General features: G+C 42.1%; 2 protein-coding genes across 3 annotated transcripts in view; one reads left to right on the top strand and one right to left on the bottom strand.

Annotated features, from left to right (window-relative positions):
* LOC310995915 (uncharacterized protein) overlaps positions 1-15,826 on the bottom strand; it is a 55,607-nt gene that overhangs the window by 18,211 nt on the left and 21,570 nt on the right. The window contains exon 4 of the mRNA XM_083985126.1: positions 770-883. Within this exon, the coding sequence (XP_083841252.1) occupies positions 770-883 (114 nt within the window). The remainder of the gene's footprint in view (positions 1-769; positions 884-15,826) is intronic.
* Positions 7,086-13,428, top strand: LOC310995942 (LYR motif-containing protein 9-like). 2 transcript variants are annotated; one of them, XM_083985162.1, is made up of 4 exons: positions 7,086-7,165; positions 8,954-9,125; positions 13,158-13,250; positions 13,344-13,428. In XM_083985162.1, the coding sequence occupies exons 2-4, from the start codon at positions 9,000-9,002 to the stop codon at positions 13,359-13,361; spliced, it is 237 nt and encodes a 78-aa protein (XP_083841288.1). In that variant the 5' UTR covers positions 7,086-7,165; positions 8,954-8,999; the 3' UTR covers positions 13,362-13,428. The 2 variants fall into 2 exon arrangements, with proteins under 2 accessions (XP_083841288.1, XP_083841287.1); XM_083985161.1 differs by having other exon boundaries at positions 7,095-7,165; positions 8,991-9,125.

The following is a 15,826-nucleotide window of genomic DNA, read 5'->3' as shown; positions in this document are numbered from 1 at the left end:
GTAAGAGTTTTTTTTTTTTTTTTTAAAGCACCTTTATTATTTATTATTATATTTATGTTTTATTTGGTTTTTGAATTTTATCCTAGTCAAATAGTTGTATTTTCCTTTTACCTGTGAGAGGACATTTTGCTTTCTTTTTGTTCCTCCTGAGCCCCCGTAGTCCTCCAGGCTTCTGTAGCCCCTCCCTTCTTCCCCTCACAGTGATGTTTACATTGGCTGAGGGTGAACGACGAACGACGACAAGTGTGGTATCTAAATTGTCGTCTGCAGGTTTGTTTTTTAAAGTTTTAGACGTAGCAAATGCTGCGTGTTTTTGTTTTGGCGCTCTCTGTTCATTTAGTAGCTACACACCCCATGTTTTCATTTATTCAGGACAGGTAGCTTATGTTTTGTCATTTCCATTGGAAATATTAATGGAAATAATACAGAAAAAAAGTGTAACAGTTCTGTTTATAATGACTGAGGGGCGAGATATAACAGACGGATGATGACAAGTGTGGTATCTGAATTGTCGCCCGCAGGTTTGGGCTGAATAAACGTGTGAGAACACTACAGAATCCTTCTCTTCCTTCTTGTGCCAACTCGCATTGGTTACATGAGCATCACTGAATATTAACATGTGGATGTTCAAGCAGGGACTCTTTACTGCAGCTGGACAACGTGTGTCATAGTTATAACTGAGATTTGAAAGAGAATCATTGAAATGTGACTCCACAGGAGGAACGTTCAACAGAAACACAACAGCTTTGAAATTGAGCTTTTATCTTACATCTGATCAGCTGATCCACGTCCTTCTTTAAAGAAAATGAGAACGTCCTTTGAGTCGTTGCTCTTTAAAGACAGACAGCTGGGTTCAGGAGAGTCTGGTCTCTGCTGCTGGATCCTGAAACAACAACACAACTGATAAATGTGCATGTTGGAGAAAAACTGATGAAAAATATCTTCAATCTTTGAATAAACACAACAACTGACTTTTAGAGAGAAAAGTCTTTCTGACTGTTTTAAACTCTGACCTTTGACCTGTGGTCTGGCTCTTGGTTTTAGAGGGAGGGGCTCCCTCCTCTCTGTCCTCACACTGATCCATGCTGCTGAGCTCACATCCACATCAGCTCACACACACTTTGTAGCTTCACCTGCAGAGGAAACACACATCATTCATCTGCACAGCAGCTCACATGTCCATCATGTCTCCAGCTGCTCCTCCACTGATTGGCTCTTCTCCTCTGCTTCATATCAGTGTCAGTTGAATGCAGTCACACAGCAGTGAGGAAGAGGAAGCTGCCATCAGCTGCTGTACTTCTACTATCAGTCCACTAGATGGCGTCATGAAGCTGCAGCCCAGCAACATGATCCATGGACCACTGTTTCCATCCACTGACACACACAAGGACTGAGATCCACTGAGTTGATGTGACAGTCTCTGTGTGGACAGCGTCCCTGTAGAAAACCACTGGATCAAACAAGCTACAGCTGATTATTACACACACAACAACTGGGCCAAGACTTATTTCACCTCAAAGCTCCACTGTGCGATTTGCACTGACGCCGACGCAAATCACTTGAGATTTGGACGGACCAGGAAGAGCAGTGCTGGGAGCTTCCGCTACAAACAAGCTTAAAATATAGACTTATTACATTTTTTTCGGAACAATTTCTCATGTCGGGGATTCAATACAAGAGGGACATTACAGACGAGCAGTATGGAGGTATTTGGATGTTTTTTGGTGTGTCTTTTTAGACGACGAAAAGTGAGCCCAGTTCTCAACTCAGAGAAGCCACGGAGGACTCTGAAACTTCTCCCAGCCCTTAGTCGACATGAGGGTGAGTAGATAATGAGTGAAATTTGAATTTTGGGCGAACTATCCCTTTAATAGACCCCGGGACGCAGTCGGGATGAAGAGTTGTTTTTTTTTGCACTGTAAATGCTCGTATCACTCTCACTACAGTGTGCAACTTCTTGCAGACAACTGCCTACACGAGACTGACAATAGACCGGTGAATTCAACCACAGGAGAACAGCACTGCGTCGTGCTGCTCTTCATAAACATGCTTCAGTTTTTAAAAAGAAAAATTCATGGGAGAGATGACACGACACAAAATAACACCAGATCTGAAACAAGAAGACACGGTACTAATTCAACTCCAGAGTCAAAGGTAACTATATGATTAAATCATGGAGTTGATATAGGCCACCGTAAATTATCAAATAAAAACCGAGTCTCAAACAGATGCCGTTCTCCCCTGCTGGACCGGGTCTGGCTACTGGTCTGATAAGCAGAGTCTCTGTTAGAAGTCGGGTCTATTTCTATTTTTTCAAGCTCTTGTGAATGAACAAAACCTCTCAAAGTCCACAATCGCCTGTTTGAGCCCTTTCTAAGCTGCTTCAGAGGCGGCCCCCCTCCCCCAAACCCCACCAACAAACAAACACAAGAATATAGCCTAGTATTAGACCATGCCTAATAACATCCGGCAGGGGGACTAACAATGTAAATCAGCCTAACTGTGCGTTCACACCAAAAGCTTCCAAAGCGTAAAAAACGCTCGAGGGTGGGCGTCAGACAAGACAGCTCCCAAAACGGCAAATATTTTCAGCCGCTTTGGCCGCTCGTCATGTGACTGACGTCAAAGTTCGATCGCGCTGGTCATTGGGGAGCCGAAATACAAAAAAAGAAAAAAAAAAGGCAGCCGACGGACGTCTCTATTCTGACAGGCTGCCGCTGGTTGCCGCTTGACCGCGTCATAGCTCATTACCCTAAAGTTAAACCTGGCTCAACTTTTCATCTGGTGACGATTTGGAAGCTTTGGAAGCTTTAGAGGCTTTGGACGCTTTGGAAGCTTTGGAAGCTTTGGAAGCTTTGGACGCTTTGGAAGCTTTGGACGCTTTGGAAGCTTTGGACGCTTTGGACGCTTTGGAAGCTTTGGACGCTTTGGACGCTTTGGACGCTTTGGAAGCTTTGGAGGCTTTGGAAGCTTTGGAAGCTTTGGACGCTTTGGAAGCTTTGGACGCTTTGGACGCTTTGGAAGCTTTGGAAGCTTTGGAAGCTTCGGAGGCTTTGGACGCTTTGGAAGCTTTGGAGGCTTTGGAAGCTTTGGAGGCTTTGGAAGCTTTGGAGGCTTTGGAAGCTTTGGAAGCTTTGGAAGCTTTGGAGGCTTTGGACGCTTTGGACGCTTTGGAAGCTTTGGAAGCTTTGGAAGCTTTGGAGGCTTTGGACGCTTTGGAAGCTTTGGAGGCTTTGGACGCTTTGGAAGCTTTGGAGGCTTTGGAAGCTTTGGACGCTTTGGAAGCTTTGGAAGCTTTGGAGGCTTTGGAGGCTGAACTGCTCCTTCCATGGCCTGCTGCTCTCTGTCTCTCTGATCACTGAGGGGCGGGGCTGCTCTGCACACACAGCGCGCATGGGGGAGGGAGGGAGGGGGGAGAGAGAGGGGGGGGGGGGGGGGGGAGAGCGAGACGGAGCGTGAGCAGCGGCAGCAGAGAGAGGAGAAGGACATAACCTCCTTGGTGGAGGCAATAAGTACCACCTGTTCAACAAGCATAAACGTGCATCATATTTCAGCATAAACAGCGACATTTCCACCGCAAGTTTTACGCAACCACACGTGCTTGTTAAGCTAACAATTAACAGCTCGTTAAAAACACGCTAAAAGAAAGCTGTCTCTGTGTAGTCTGTTCATCTTAGGCCCCGTCGAGACTAATCCGTTTTTTTCGAATCCGGATAAATACTTTATCGGATCGGCCTCGCGTCCACACGGATCCGGCGTTTTCAGGGGGTGAAAACGGTATTTTTTTAAAACGGGTCCCAGAGTGGGAAAATTTGAAAACGCCGCCCCAGCGTTTTCGTCTGGACGGCCAATACGGATTTTTTCTGAAACGATGATGTCATGCCCCCCGCCGCTCTACCTGTAACCTGAGACACACACACACACACACACACACACACACACACACACACACACCGCTGCAGCAGCTGCTGCACACTGACAGTCTATGCACGTAACAACAACAACGGCCGACTAACGTCGCATCGCTCAGACGCTGCGGCTGAATCACGTCTGTTTAATCATCACTGATCATCATATTTACTCTGACACGACTCCCTGTCAACATTTAATCCATGTTTGAGTTTGAATACAGCGGGGGACTTCTTCTTCTATTGAATTACAGCGGGGACTTTCCGTCTTCTTCAGCTGTCTTAAGTGTTTATGCGCTGCAGCGCCACACACACGCCTGCAGTATGTAGGTACTACAGCGTTTTGGGCCGTTTTCAGGTGATCGTGTGGACGCAGATATTTCTGAAAACGATGCCGTGTTTACGGAGATTTTTTTCAAAACGATTAAGAAAAAGATCGGATTCGGTGAAGCCGCGTATTCGTCTGGACGGGGCCTTAGTTTGCCATGAATCTTAAAATTTGGCAATTTCTTGTAAACTTGAGCCGCTGGCTGAGACAAACCAGCCCCCCCCCCCCCCCGATTTCCCCCCCCCCCCCAGATATTATGGAGGTTATAGTGACTTTGCTGTTGGAAACTGTACTGTTGCTGCAGTGGGTTAGCTAGGCTATATTTGGAAATGAATTCCGAATTTATTCTTTTAAAAAAGATAGCCTAATTAAAAAAAACAAACCATTCTTTAGTAGTGATAAAGAACAGAACTGTTTAGAGTAGGCTATATAAGATATAAGTTAAGGATAAAAGTTACAGTTTATGGGAGGATGAGAAAATCACAGTTCAAATCCCTTCACTCTATATGCCTTGTTTAACTAGTGTTATTTTATTTTTTATGGCATGCAGTATCATCACTCACAAAATGTGAAGGATCACTTAATCCCCCCTCCCCCCATATTAAAGTGTATAAAGTGTACCGCCCCGTATCGGCCGATTAATCGGCTATCGGCTTTTTCCTGCTCCAAACTATCGTTATTATATCGGCCTTTAAAAATCCACTATCGGTCGACCTCTACTTTGGACGCTTTGGAAGCTTTGGAGGTTTGGACGCTTTGGAAGCTTTGGAGGCTTTGGAAGCTTTGGACGCTCTGGAAGCTTTGGACGCTTTGGAAGCTTTGGATGCTTTGGAAGCTTTGGACGCTCTGGAAGCGCGGCGACGCCTGTTGACGCTTTGGACGCTCGGTGTCGCCAGGCTCTCATTGAAAATGAATTGACTTCCGGCGTTTTTGACGCTTTGGAAGCTTTTGGTGTGAACGCACAGTTACTGTGAACTGTTCCCCAAGTCGTCCAGTGAAAGGACGACTCGGGGAACATTCCCCCCTTCACTCTGCTCACAACGAAAACAGCAAATGATCCGTGATCGTTTTTTTTTCTTTTCTTTTTTTTCTGTGATCACATCTGACATTTATCCGCAGAGAGAAATTTAGTAGCAGAGGACAAAGATGTGTGAAGTGATACTTATTTCAGACTCTCAGCTCACACACACTTTGTAGCTTCACCTGCAGAGGAAACACACATCATTCATCTGCACAGCAGCTCACATGTCCATCATGAGGGTGGGCGTCAGACAAGACAGCTCCCAAAACGGCAAATATTTTCAGCCGCTTTGGCCGCTCGTCACGTGACTGACGTCAAAGTTCGATCGCGCTGGTCATTGGGGAGCCGAAATACAAAAAAAAGGGGAAAAAAGGCAGCTGACGGACGTCTCTATTCTGACAAGCTGCCGCCGGTTGCCGGCTGCAATTGGGTACAGCCGCACCCCCTTGGAGGGAGTGCTGAATGTTGTACATTGTCCTCCATAGCAAATAAATTAATTGAAATTGAATAGATTATTTGTATTATTTTATTATATACAGTATAATCAGTGTTGGGACTGGGAGGGTTAAAATGTGTTCCCCTACAGATTACTGATTACATGTCCCAAAATCTGTAATCTGTAATGTATTTGGATTACTCAAGTAAAGTAATGTATTCTGAATACTTTCTGGATTACTTTTATCTTAGGCTACTTCAAAATCACCTGCCTGAGCACCTTTAACACTGAATTTGATCACACACGTGATCTTATAGGCTCCTTTAAATTAAGTCATCAATAAATGTGTTTGAATTTGTCAAACCAGTTTAATTTGTTATTGGTGCAGCATCCACCGTGAGACTCTGATACAACCTCAGCAGTCACAAGTTGATCCCCCTCCCCCCCCTCCCCCCTGCCTCTTCTGACACACACATCCTGTATGTGACTCTCAGCAGCAAGTTGACGTGACATTAGCGGCGTCCCAGCGACCACAACACCAACTTTACATGGAAATGAGCGGTAGTTTAGAAAACTGGCGAGTTTTCTTCTGACTTAGAGTAAAGTTACTTATTACACTTTTTTAACAGGTAACCTGTAATTGTCGCCTACAGGACTATTATTTTCAGAGTATAGCCTAACCCTCCCAATCCTGGTTACTCTGTAGAACATTGATCGCTGGAAAATCAATAATCAATAAAGTCTCAGGAAAACCAAGACAAAAACATGAGGTGGTCAGTATCGATCAGTAACAGTCAGTATTGATCAGTGACAGGTAGTAGCTAACAGATTCTGCTCTTATTCCAGCGCTTCTACCCACAACATCCACACAACATGGAGGACACGGTTCTGTCGGTCCAGACTTTACAGCTGCAGCTCTGACTCAGCTACAGTAACATTATAATAACACAACAACAACACAACCACAAGTTGAAGTGCAGAGAACTCAGGTAACGACAGGTGTTAAGGAGGAAAACATTCAGACTGTTCACCTTACCTTCACATGGGGAAACAAACTGCAACACAACCGCTGAGTCAAAGTGAAAGTAAAGTTTAAACAGGAAGTGGGGGAGGGGAGGTGACTTCTTTATCTGAGTAGAGAGACTGGTGTTTTTACTGCTGTTTATTTCTACTACTGAACCATAAAGAGTTAAAACATTAATGATAATATCGATCTCCAGTCCGCCGCTTGTCAGTGACTCTGTGTCTGAACTCATCTCCAGTTTCCTCCAGGACGCTGCAGGACTCCATGAAGCGACACGAGGGGGCGACACCGCTCCGTGTGGTGCAAACATGACACCAGACAAACAGATGACGACACATCCGACTCAACACATCCATGATCCGACTACGGTTTGTTATGGAAAGTCTCCGGAGGAGGAGAAGACGTCAGAGAGACACTGATGGAGACAACAGAGAGTTTAAACTGAAATGTAAGTTCATTAAAAAAAAAAAAAAAAACCTTCCTTTATTGCTCTTAGCGGTGAGCTCAAGCAATACATAACCTCCATCAGATTTTTAAGCAACCAGAAAGCAATAAGACTGTCAATATATGTGAAAACCTGAACATTTTTTTTGGAAACTTGTAAATTCCCCCTGGCGTATTATAATATAGATGTGCTTTATATATTGCATATTATTATGAAAAAATGTTTTGTAATGTGAAACAAAGTTTTGAATAAAAAAAAGATGTGAGTATTTCAAATAAGTAGGCTATTCAAGTACATAGGATATTTCATAAAGTAGAGTGCCTATCTAACGTGTGCAGGGATGTTCTGGGTATTTAAAATAAATCAAATACATTCAAGTACATAGGATTTCACATAAAGTGCTCATTGTTCAGTGTAAATAATATGTAGGAGAGGAGAAGGGACCTGAGTGGAGCTCCACAGGGATGGAGCTACCCACCAAGGTGACCTAATGCAGTTCCAGTTTGATGCTGGCACTGCGTTGTCAGGTTGAGAATGCCCAGTAGGGACGAGGCCAGAGGTGGGTAGAGCAGCCAAAAACTCTACTCAAGTAAGAGTAGAGTTACTTTAGAATAATGTAACTCAAGTAAAAGTAAAAAGTAGCCATTCAAACATTTACTTGAGAAAGAGTAGAAAGTACCTGGTGAAACATCTACTCAAGTACTGAGTAACTGCTGAGTAACCTCTGATTTTGATCAGCGCGTAAATGTAGTAGGCCTCATCAAATACACAGAAATATAATAGCAATGAAAAAATTCAGATATTGCCAAAGAACAACATTTAACAACTAAAACAATAGCCTAAATGACTTTTTTTTTTTTTTTTTTTACAAAGTAACATAAATTAATACAAATTCAGCCACAATAACTTACATAGGCCTATCTCTGAAAGATCTATGAACTGTCCATAAGCTCTTTGTGTGCACTATATAGCCTACTCAAGTAAAAGTAACAAGTATGCTGCATTGAAACTACTCTTAGAAGTACAATTTATCCAAAAAGTTACTCAAGTAAATGTAACAGAGTAAATGTAGCGTGTTACTACCACCTCTGGACGAGGCTGCCCACCAGGGTCTCATCCCTACTGGTACCTACTGGTCTCCTATGTACAGGGCTCCCCGGCTGCTGACTCACAATCCAGTTTCTGACCTTACGAGTAAAACAGAGGTAGTCACACTGCAAAAACTCTAACATTTTACCAAGAATATTTCTCTTATTTCTAGTCAAAATGTCATTTCTAGTCAAAACAAATCTCATTATACTTAAAAAGCAGCTTGTTTTAGACACTTTTTACTTCTTTCAAGCAGATTTTCACTTGAAATAAGTAGAAAAATCTGATAGTGGAGCAAGTTTTTCTTCCTTATTACAAACACAAAAAACTTACTTTCACTGGCAGATTTTTCTACTTATTTTAAGTGAATATTAGTTTGAAACAAGTGAAAATGATCTAAAAACAAGTCAATGTTTAGGTGATGAGTCTTATTTTAAATGGAAAGAGATTAGATTTGACTAGAAATGAGACATTTTGACAAGAAAAAGGACAAATATTCTCAGAAAGATTTAGAGTTTTTGCAGTGCAGTGGTGTTTTTGAGGTGCTCTGGACGTCTGTTCCATTCACTGATGGTTTTGCTGGTGTGTTAAAGTGTTGTTAGTGTGTTAGCTAACAGTAGCTGTATAGACCTGAGCAGGTGTTACATCTCTGAGAGCTTCTTCTTCTTCCTCTTCTTCTTCTTCCTGACTGTGACTGTGAAGCTGCTGAAGCTCAGAGCTGCTGTCTGTGACTCCACAGGAGGAGGGGATGCCACCTTTAGCTGGAGCAGAGCTGGTCCACACCCCGCTGCAGCTCTATCCATATCTCCTGAGGTGCTGCAGGCTGCTGCCCAACACGGCCATGCAGCAACACTATCGACACGCCGTACGACAGGTGAGCTGCTCAGGTACACACACACACACACACACACACACACACACACACACACACACACACACACACACACACACACACACACACACACCTCTGCTGACGGGCCAGGTGTAACGCTGCAGACGGATACTCTACTCTCTCTAGTGACGGTTTCTCTTTTTCTTTTTTTTATACTTTATTGCAGAATTCAAGTTCATATTCCAGCACATATCTTATCAGTCACTGGCACGTTCCTGCAACATTTATGACATTTTTTAAAACATTTTTTAGTGTGTGTGTGTGTGTGTGAAAAACATCAAAGAAAAAAGTGAAAAATAGATGGATTCAAAAAAAAAAAAAAAAGAATAAAAAATAAATATATATAATTTTAAGGGGAATATTAATAATAAAAGGGGGGGGGGGGGTGGAACAAAGACAGTTGGGGGAAAAAAAAAAAAAAAAAGGGCATAAGATAGAAACAAAAATTGCAATATATACATACATAGATTTGTTCTCTTCAGAAATCTAATAAACCTTTCTTCAGAGCTGAAAACATCCGTTTATTTATTTATTTATATAATCAAACCACTTATTCCATCTCTTCAGACATTCTGGTTCTTGTTTTCTGACTCTGTATGTCATTTTTTCCATTTCCAGAATACTGTTTACAGTTAATTTCCAGTTGTTAAAAGAAGGTGAGATAGATTTTTGCCAATTTCTTGTGATTTGTTTCAAAGCTGTTATTCTAAGTATTCTGTATAAATATTTGTCTTTTTCTGTTGTAAGTTCGGCTGGTGTTATTCCTAAAACTATACATTTCGGTTCCAGTGTTTTTTTAAACTGGGAAATTGAAAAGAAAGATTCCATAATTTTTTTCCAAAAAGGTTTTAGTGATGGACAAAATAGAAAATATGTGAGTGGTTCGCATGGTGCTCCCCACAATTTCGCCAACAGTCTGAGGTAATGGATGTTGTGAATTTAGACTGTATGTTTGGAGTAATGAAAAAACGTGTGTATACCTTCCATGAGAATTCCCTCCAATATCCAGAACTTGTTGTTTTGTGTATTGTGCTATAAGCATTTTTCCAATCGTCGTCTTCTATTTGTACTTGATTGATCTTGATTCCACTTTGTCCTAATTAGGTCTTGTGTTTCTTCACTGTCTCCTAGTATTTGATATATTTTTGAGAGCGTATTCTTGATATCTAAATTATAATTTTTTATCATAAAAGTTATTAATTGATGTTGTTCGTGGTGACCCTCACACACACACACACACACACACACACACACACACACACACACACACACACACACACACACACACACACACACACACACACACACACACACACACACACACACACACACACACACACACACACCTCTGCTGACGGATGCTGGACTCTCTCTAGTGACGGTTTCTGAGCTGAGGATGCAGAGAGAAGCTGGATGGAGCTGCAGACTGGTTAGATGGACAGTCTGATGATGTCACATGTTTATTGGTCGTGTTTAGTGTTGAGTTTAGATTTGATGATCCTGAATTGATTGATTGATTTGATCCTGATCAGATGTTGTTAGTGTTCAGTGAGTTTGTCGTTTGTTTTCCTGTTTGTTCTTTGTGTTTTTATTTCATTTCTCCACGTCGGGGCACCAGAGAATAAATATGTGGGGCTCCGGTGGGAGGGAGGAGTCACTACTGTCACTGTCATTTCATCTTCAACATCACGTGGAGGAAAACATTAAAGGACAATTCCGGGCAAATTCACCTCGGGGCTGTATGTTCCTAACATTTTAGGTCTAACAGAAGGAATCTGAAGGTTTTCAGTTTAAAGGGATAGTTCAACATTTTGGCAAATTGGCCCATTGCCATAATCGCTATAGTCATAGCAGTAGGTTCATTACCTTTAATTGTAGGTGTAAGCTATTTTCAGTACGGCGGAGCGCAGCAGCTGGCTGCTCAGAGCTACGCTATGGAGGCTAAGGGAATTTCTTGGTTTCCCTCATTAAACTCATCAAATTCAACATCCCAAAACTCCACAGCGCTTTTGTAGACAAGTTGTGACCTGCACAACCACCACGCTATGAGATAATGACGGAACGATACGAAACGGAGCCGTTTTCGAGGTAAATACAGGGTAAATACGGATACTGCTTGCTGAAAAACTGTCCCTGAACGCAACGCACATCAGCGGTTTTGTATGAATTTACCTCGAAAACGGCTCCGTTTCGTATCGTTCCGTCATTATCTCATAGCGTGGTGGTTGTGCAGGTCACAACTTGTCTACAAAAGCGCTGTGGAGTTTTGGGATATTTGATGAGTTTAATGAGGGAAACCAAGAAATTCCCTTAGCCTCCATAGTGTAGCTCTGAGCAGCCAGCTGCTGCGCTCTGCTGTACTGAAAATAGCTTACACCGACAATTAAAGGTAATGAACCTACTGCTATGACTATAGGGATTATGGCAATGGGTCAATTTGCCAAAATGTTGAACTATCCCTTTAATTTCTCCTGTTTTGCGGTAGTTGTGTCTGTCCCCGCGTCGCCACGGCAGCGATGAATGGGAGCGGATTGAAGTTCTGCTGCTTAGGCTGTTTCCATCCCTCAAAGCCACAGACAGCGTCAGATGGAGACTCAAACATGCAGCCAGAAGTTTATTTACTTCAACAAGCCGACATGTTTGTAAAACTAGATCTGATTCAAAGTCTGGCGGAGTCGAGACCCAAGTTGACGCTCGGTGTGTTCAGGTGCAGTGGGAAGCTCCCGTTTGTGTCAGAAACACAGGAATATCAACTCTGGACTTGAAGTAAAAAAAACTTCTTGGCGCATGTTTGAGTCGACGTCTGACACTGTCTGTGGAAAAAAATTGCGGCTTTGAGGGATGTAAACAGCCTCAGCAGCAGAACTTCAATCCGCTCCCATTCATCGTTGCCGTGGCGATGCAGGGACAGACCATAACTACCGCAAAACAGGAGACATTAAACTGGAAACCTTCAGATTCCTTCTGTTAGACCTGAAATGTTAGGAACATACAGCCTGAGGTGAATTTGTGTTGAAATTGTCCTTTAAAGTAACAGTGATGATGATGATGATGATGATGATGATGATGATGATGATGAAGATGATGATGATGATGATGATGATGATGATGATGATGATGATGATGATGAAGATGATGATGATGATGATGTCACTACAGGTTATTTTCCATGAGGGAGGTTTGATTGACAGCCAGCAGTAGTAAACACACGTCAACAAACACAAACTGTTGCAGCTGTTTATTTATTCATTGTTTGTATTTAGTGTTGTTTACTTTAATATTTAGTTTAGATCTGATTTTCCTGAATTGATTTATTTGATTTAACTCTGATCAGATTCTGTTAGTTTATTATTTGTGTAGTTCAGGTGTTTTCCTGTTTATTATTGGTGTTTTATTTCATTTGATCACGTCACCAGAGAATAAATGTGTAGGGCTGCAGTGAGGGACCAGCATGCACCTGGGTGGGCTGATGGGTTTTGTTTTGTTTTGTTCTTTTCTTGCTCCTTTCTGGTCAAATAAACCACATTTGTAGTTAAAACTGGACTTTGCATGGTCATGATGTTTCTCTCAGCTGTCTACACCACGACCCATGGTGCAGCAGTGGCCCTTTGATTCTTTAGGGTTTAAAGTTTGATTTGAAGCTTTTCTTAGTTTCCACAAACAGCCACTACAATGACTGATCGCCTGTCTGATCTCCTCAGGTCCCTGCTGCTGCTGCTGCTGCTGCTGCTACTGCTGCTGCTGCTGCTGCTGCTGCTGCTGCTGCTGCTGCTGCATTCACACATTCACACACAGATCAGGAAAACCAGAGAAAATCCAGGATTAAGTCTGAAATTGAGGATTATTTTCATTATTATCACTTATTCTCGTCCAAAACGTCCAATTCTTCCATTTAGATTTTAAAAATGAAGGAAAGAAACACAGTGGAAAAACTCAAACCGGAGAAATAATAATGATAATCATGATGATAATATTATTAATAAAGTGTCCTGATTGATGAGTTTGTGTTTCCAGGGTTACACCAGTCACTCAGATGAGGACGACCCAGAGAGGATCCAGATGATCATCCAGAGAGCGATAACAGACGCTGACTGGATTCTAGATAAAGTGAGTTTATTAATAATAATAATAATAATAATAATAATAATAATATTGTCAGACAGAGCAACACACGTCAGCCTGTCCTCTCTGTGGTTGCAGTACACCAAGAAGAAGTGAGGAGAAGGAGGCAGCAGCTGCTCACATCAACTATGAAGCTCATTGTTTCTATCAGATAAATGTTCATATCAGTGTAAAAACTGTTCAGACTGAAATGTGATTTAGTGACGTTTGATATTTTTAAATAAAGTTGTTCTCACTGACTGTGGCTCCTTGGTCTCATTGACAGTGTGAGGACAGAGGTTATTCAACATGAGGGTTGACACTTTTATTATTAAATGGTTTTATTGGTTCTTAACAAACAGGACACAACAAGTCAGGGTAAACGTCTCTCTCAGCCTCTTCACGTTATATGTAGAGGGCAGAAAAAAGAGCCTCTCATTAGTAGGATGTCATACACACACACAACTTATTTTTTATTTTCTTCTTTCTCTTTATTTTCATTTATTTCAGTTACATCCTGAGTCAGACTCCCATACAGGTCATTTTGTTGTCATTCCACTTTGTGACCATAGGTGGCACTGTGATACCAGGTTCAGTGAGAAACTCCTGACTCAAGCCCATCCCATTCCCATACACTAGGAGGCAGAATAAAATGGTGTTTGAGGCAGTCAGACACTTTCTTACTGTTCCACAGGTATGTAAAACGTGAAAAACAACTTAAAAATTGTGACTTTTGAGGTCACGTCAATGTATTTAGAATGGTTTGATAACTTTGGTGTATTTGTCAATGCAGCCACAGTATACTCACACTTGTTTGTGTTATTATTTATATGTATTGAAGTTATATGCATTTATAGTTAAACTCAAGCATTTGCCTGATATTAAGGCTGGTAATTGGCCAGGTGAATGTGAATTGAGATGTTTGACATGTTACATAGGAGGCAGAATAAAATGGTGCTTGACACAGTCGCACACTGCTGAAACCGTGTTTCTTACTGTTCCACTGTCATTCATTGCTGTGTAGCAAAATAGCTACCAGCCCGAGTACCCCTAGGCCTGAGGCCGGTAACATATATACACCAATGAATGCAGGAGTTCACATACATACACAGCTCCACTACTTCCTGAACTTAAGGCAGCTCCTTTATTTCCTGTCTTACATTATTGAACAAACTGATTCATCCAGGTGTGTGTGTGTCCAATTATGTAAGACAGGAAATAAAGGAGCTGCCTTAAGTTCAGGAAGTAGTGGAGCTGTGCATAGAGCCCATTCAGGAATGGTGGTATGTCTAAATGGTGGGATGTCGGAATGACAGCATGTAATCCCATCATTTTAAGCTTGTTGGATGTGAATACCTGCCCCTCCGTGTACTTCAGTGAGATAGCCACCTTCAAAACCCTGTGTGGTAACGACTACTTGGTGTTAAACACTAACAAGACAAAAGAGATTATAGAGGCCCTTTGTCACTATCCGCGCATGCTGGTGATTTAAAGGGCTTGTACGCATAAGTGCATAACACAGCAAATGTCCAAGCATTACTTCTCTTTTGTTGCAGATTTATTAGGCTACACACACACGCCATGGCACCGTCAAAAACCATATGGATTCCCCAGCGTGTGGACCAGCGCTGATTAACCCACCTACCTATATAGATTCAAAGGCAATGGCCTAAACAGGTACTGCCACCTACTGGCACAAATTTGTACAACACTCATGAACAAAGAAAATGACCAATCTGGCTCCTACAGAGTTGATGATTAACCCTCAGGTAATCGCAGCTCAGGACCCGGTAATCATTGATAACTGCTCTATTGAACAGGTTCCCTCATAACTGGAGCGATCATGTGAACTTCCTCTGTAACAGACAAGCTCAGAGGCTCCACTTTCTAAGAGGGCTGTGGCTGTTTGGGGTCTGAACCGAGATAATGTTAACGTTCTATAATGCGGTGTTGGCCGGTATCATAAGATACGGTATGGCAGCACGGTTCGGCTCCCTCACAGCCCAGTGTAAGGCCAGACTCCAAAGAATGGAGGCTACAGCATTGAAGATAGAGGGGAAACATGGTTACTTCCAGTCCCTCCAGGCAGTATATGAGGGACCAGTCATGGTGCACGCGACCACTACAGGCCTTCATTGATGTTCCCAGCTGTTTAGTTTTTAGTATGTTTTATTTTAACTCTGTATTCTTATCTATCCAGAACTCTGTATTTTAACCTATTTATTGCACTCACTGCACTTTTGGGGTATGTATGTCATTGATACTGTTGTATAAACCATGTGTGTATGTATGTATGAACACAGCAGCTGTTTTTCCTGCGCTACTGGCCCAAGACGAATTTCCCCTGCGGGACAAATAAAGTTTATTTGATTTGAGAATATGATTCAATACATCAGGCTGAGTATAGATCTATATGACTCTTGTTACATTACTCTCCATTACCTCACCTGCTTGTGTTTATAAAGTTTATTTCTCTTCTGCATAATTTATCCTTGTGTATTTTACCTGGCTCAGTTCATACAAGCTGTACATTTACTTGTATTCATGCACACCCACACTCTGCAACATCTCCCATTAAACAA

Source organism: Trachurus trachurus (genome assembly GCF_905171665.1).
Source record: "Trachurus trachurus genome assembly, chromosome: 13".
In the NCBI taxonomy this organism is placed as follows: domain Eukaryota; kingdom Metazoa; phylum Chordata; class Actinopteri; order Carangiformes; family Carangidae; genus Trachurus; species Trachurus trachurus.
Note: the sequence above shows the minus strand (reverse complement) of the source record. Positions and strands in the feature narration are given on the sequence as shown.